General features: G+C 31.6%; 1 protein-coding gene across 1 annotated transcript; it reads right to left on the minus strand.

Annotated features, from left to right (window-relative positions):
* Positions 1–1512: 1512 nt before the first annotated feature.
* LOC111026082 (blue copper protein 1b-like) lies at positions 1513–2566 on the minus strand. The gene is made up of 2 exons (XM_022304058.2): positions 2232–2566; positions 1513–2120 (listed from the first exon to the last, which is right to left on the minus strand). Exons 1-2 carry the CDS (start codon positions 2401–2403, stop codon positions 1759–1761), a joined length of 534 nt encoding a protein of 177 aa, XP_022159750.1. The 5' UTR covers positions 2404–2566; the 3' UTR covers positions 1513–1758.
* Between the last annotated feature and the right edge of the window lie 608 nt (positions 2567–3174).

The following is a 3174-nucleotide window of genomic DNA, read 5'->3' on the forward strand; positions in this document are numbered from 1 at the left end:
AAACCTCTTATCTTATAGTTGAAAATACATATCCAAAATAGTTGAAAACACATATCCAAATACGTTGAACTATATGTTCAAGTTGATTTTACAATATATTACTTTAAATCATTGTTTTTTAAACGATTTCTATAACCAAAAAATTATGGAGGTAGGAGTTGGTCCGGACACTTACAAATAAAAATAATAATAAAAAATTGTGATTAGTGTATTATTTACAAAAGCATACTAAAAAAAGTACTTATTAGATTTTTATTTCTTTGATTTAAAGAGTATCTAAAAATACTTAACATTAGATATGCAAGTACTTTTTTAATGGTTACATAATTTCCTTTGTTAAAAATTACTTTTAGAATCAATAAATTATTCAAATAAAATCGGCACATTCGAAATTGTTGGAGAATATTGTACAAGCAAGAAACGTGTTTAGTACAAAATAGTGGCCGAATATCTAAAATTTTATATCATAAAGTAGGTACAAATCCATATAAATATAATTTAAAAATATCATTTTTAACCTTAAACTTAGCCATGTATATAAATTTTTACCATAAATTTTCAAATTCATCAAGTTACACCTCAAATTTGGATAATTGATGTAGTCTTCATATCTAAACTTTAAAAAGTGGCATATTTTATCATATGATAGATTTTTGTTTGGAAAATTTTTGAGAAAAGTATTTTCATACCTGTGTAGAAATTATAAAACATATATATTTGGTATGAAATTGATAGGGTTCAAACAAAAACGACATTAGAGAGTTGAGTTTTCTTTGGTGAAATTTATAAGTTTTCATAGAATTATTTAATGATCGATTTGCTTGATTTGAGATAAGCTTGATTTTTATTAAAGTAGTGAGCTCTTTTGGAGTTTTTTTACGTTGTTTTTTTATTTAAATAAATGGGTGGAAATATCATAAATCGAATAGAAGATAAAAATTGTAACATTTATCTAAGTTTATTGTTATTATTGGATGGAATGAAATTGAAATTTTATAGTAAAATTGACATAACTTATCTAGTTTTAAATATAGCAAATATGTTCTAAAAATAAAAAATAAATAATCAATTATTTTGGTTATTTTCTTTAATTTTCTATACATCTTAAATGGAAATTGCATTTTAACAGATTAGGAATGGAAGTTTACATTCTTTCAAGGAAAGAAGGGAAGATTAAAGACTTTAAATAGGATTATTGATCCCTAAAATTTTAGTTTAATTTTATTTTAGTATCTAAATTTTTAAAATATCTAATTTAGTCCCAAAATATTTTGAAAGATAAAGTTCTTCGTTCTTATGATTAGTTAGAATTCTTTAACAGACGAGTACGGTGGTGGTTTTGATGCAAGAGTAATTTTGACGTAGACATATATTAAAGCTAAGTTGGTTGAAACTAATACTAAAAAGATAGATATTAATTTCGCCAAAATAATGTTAATGAATAAACAACATAGGAATGATTGAAGGTGAAGAGAGAAATCTAAAATTCCCAAGGATACTTAATTGGGTGGATCAAGAACCAATTTTATTTTTTTTTTGTAAGAATTTTAATTGAACCATGGCACAAATTGAAAGGGAAAGATTTTCATTGAAACATGGCTCAAATCCAAATGGAAAGTCATCAAATTAAAGCAACCCAAAACAAAACATACCAAACCTCAGAGAGAAATCAAATATGGAATTCTGAAACACCAAATGAAAAATAATATAAAATAGATCAGCCACTAAATCCCCTCATAAACCTTTTTTTTTTTTTTCCTAAGCCATGATGATCATCCCAAGGGTGCCAAACACCGCCGCGATGACCCCGAAGTGGTCGGAAGCAGCAGCTTTGGTGGCTCCTGACGGCGTGGACGGCGGAGGAGGCGGAGGAGGCGTGGCGGAGGCGCTGGGAAGCGGCGAATTGCCCGGAGCCATGTCCATGACCGTAATGACGAGCTTCTGATTCTGCCCACAGTGGCCCTCTTTGCCACAGATGTACCATTTTCTTCCGGGCGTCTTCAATTCAATGACGTCGTTTCCAGTGCTCAGTGCATTCTGGTCATTGGGTATCGTGCAGTTGTGGAACTGGGTTCCATTAACTTTGTACACGTTGTGATCCCCTTGTGTGTATTTGAAAACTGCACAAAATAAATCCACTCAAACTAATCATCCATTCATGATACAAAAATTTAAATTAATGGATTAAGATAAGTTTAATCATTTATAGATATCTGAAAGGAATGGCTTACGAAGTTTATCGCCAACGTTAAACATTTTGTCCTGAGCCCAGATAGTGTAGTTGACCCCGGTGTCCCAGCCTGCATCATCTCCAACTATGTAAGTGGTTGCCAGAGTCGAAGGAACGAAGATGGCTGTAGTGGCGAACAAGACAAAGAGATGAGAGATAGAGATGACGGCCATGGATTGAGCTTGGATTTTGTTAAGGCTCTGAGTAATTATGGAGTTAATTTGAGTTGTGGGATGAGATGATTTAGTTGGTGGGTATTTATAGGTTTGTTTGTTGAGTGTGGAGAATTGGAAGGATCGGCGGCCGGCTGTGGGCTGGCTGCCGGCCGAATGTACAAGAAAGAATATGGGGCTCTGTTGAAGCCATGCCAGCCAGCCAGCGCAATTGCCTTGAAACTTTCACCAACGCATTCTCGTGGGAGCTCTTGCTTGTGTCTTGTCTTTGTCGTGTGATGCAAATCCTTCAACATTTGGACCTCTACCACACTTTTTTTTCCTCTCTTGGAAAAAGTTCATTATTAAACTCTTCAATTTTAAATTATAAAATTAATACTTTTTTAATTTAATATTTGAGGTCCAGATATTTAAAAAATTGATAACTATTTATTCTATATTTATCTCTTTTCTTATATTATTTGTAAAGTTTTTAATGGTAGGTTAGATAGAATGTTCAAAAAATGAGTGAGTCAAATTCTAGCCATAATTTTAAAACGATAAGTTCATGAAAAAATAGTTGAAAGCTCGGATATTTTTTATCCTTCTAACTCGTTACATATGCCAATCTGGATTCAAAGTTTTGTTTTTGTTTGGGCTCTTTTAGTGAAATGAAAACACATGCTATGGTGAAATACTTTTTTGTGTGATTTTCTAAAACATATTGAATAACAAATGAATGAATGGCTATTCAAAGCCACCCAATGAACATATTGTTCATGTTGATAAATA

The sequence above is a fragment of the Momordica charantia genome (assembly GCF_013281855.1).
Source record: "Momordica charantia cultivar OHB3-1 chromosome 6 unlocalized genomic scaffold, Mcharantia_2.0 BLBB01000006.1, whole genome shotgun sequence".
In the NCBI taxonomy this organism is placed as follows: domain Eukaryota; kingdom Viridiplantae; phylum Streptophyta; class Magnoliopsida; order Cucurbitales; family Cucurbitaceae; genus Momordica; species Momordica charantia.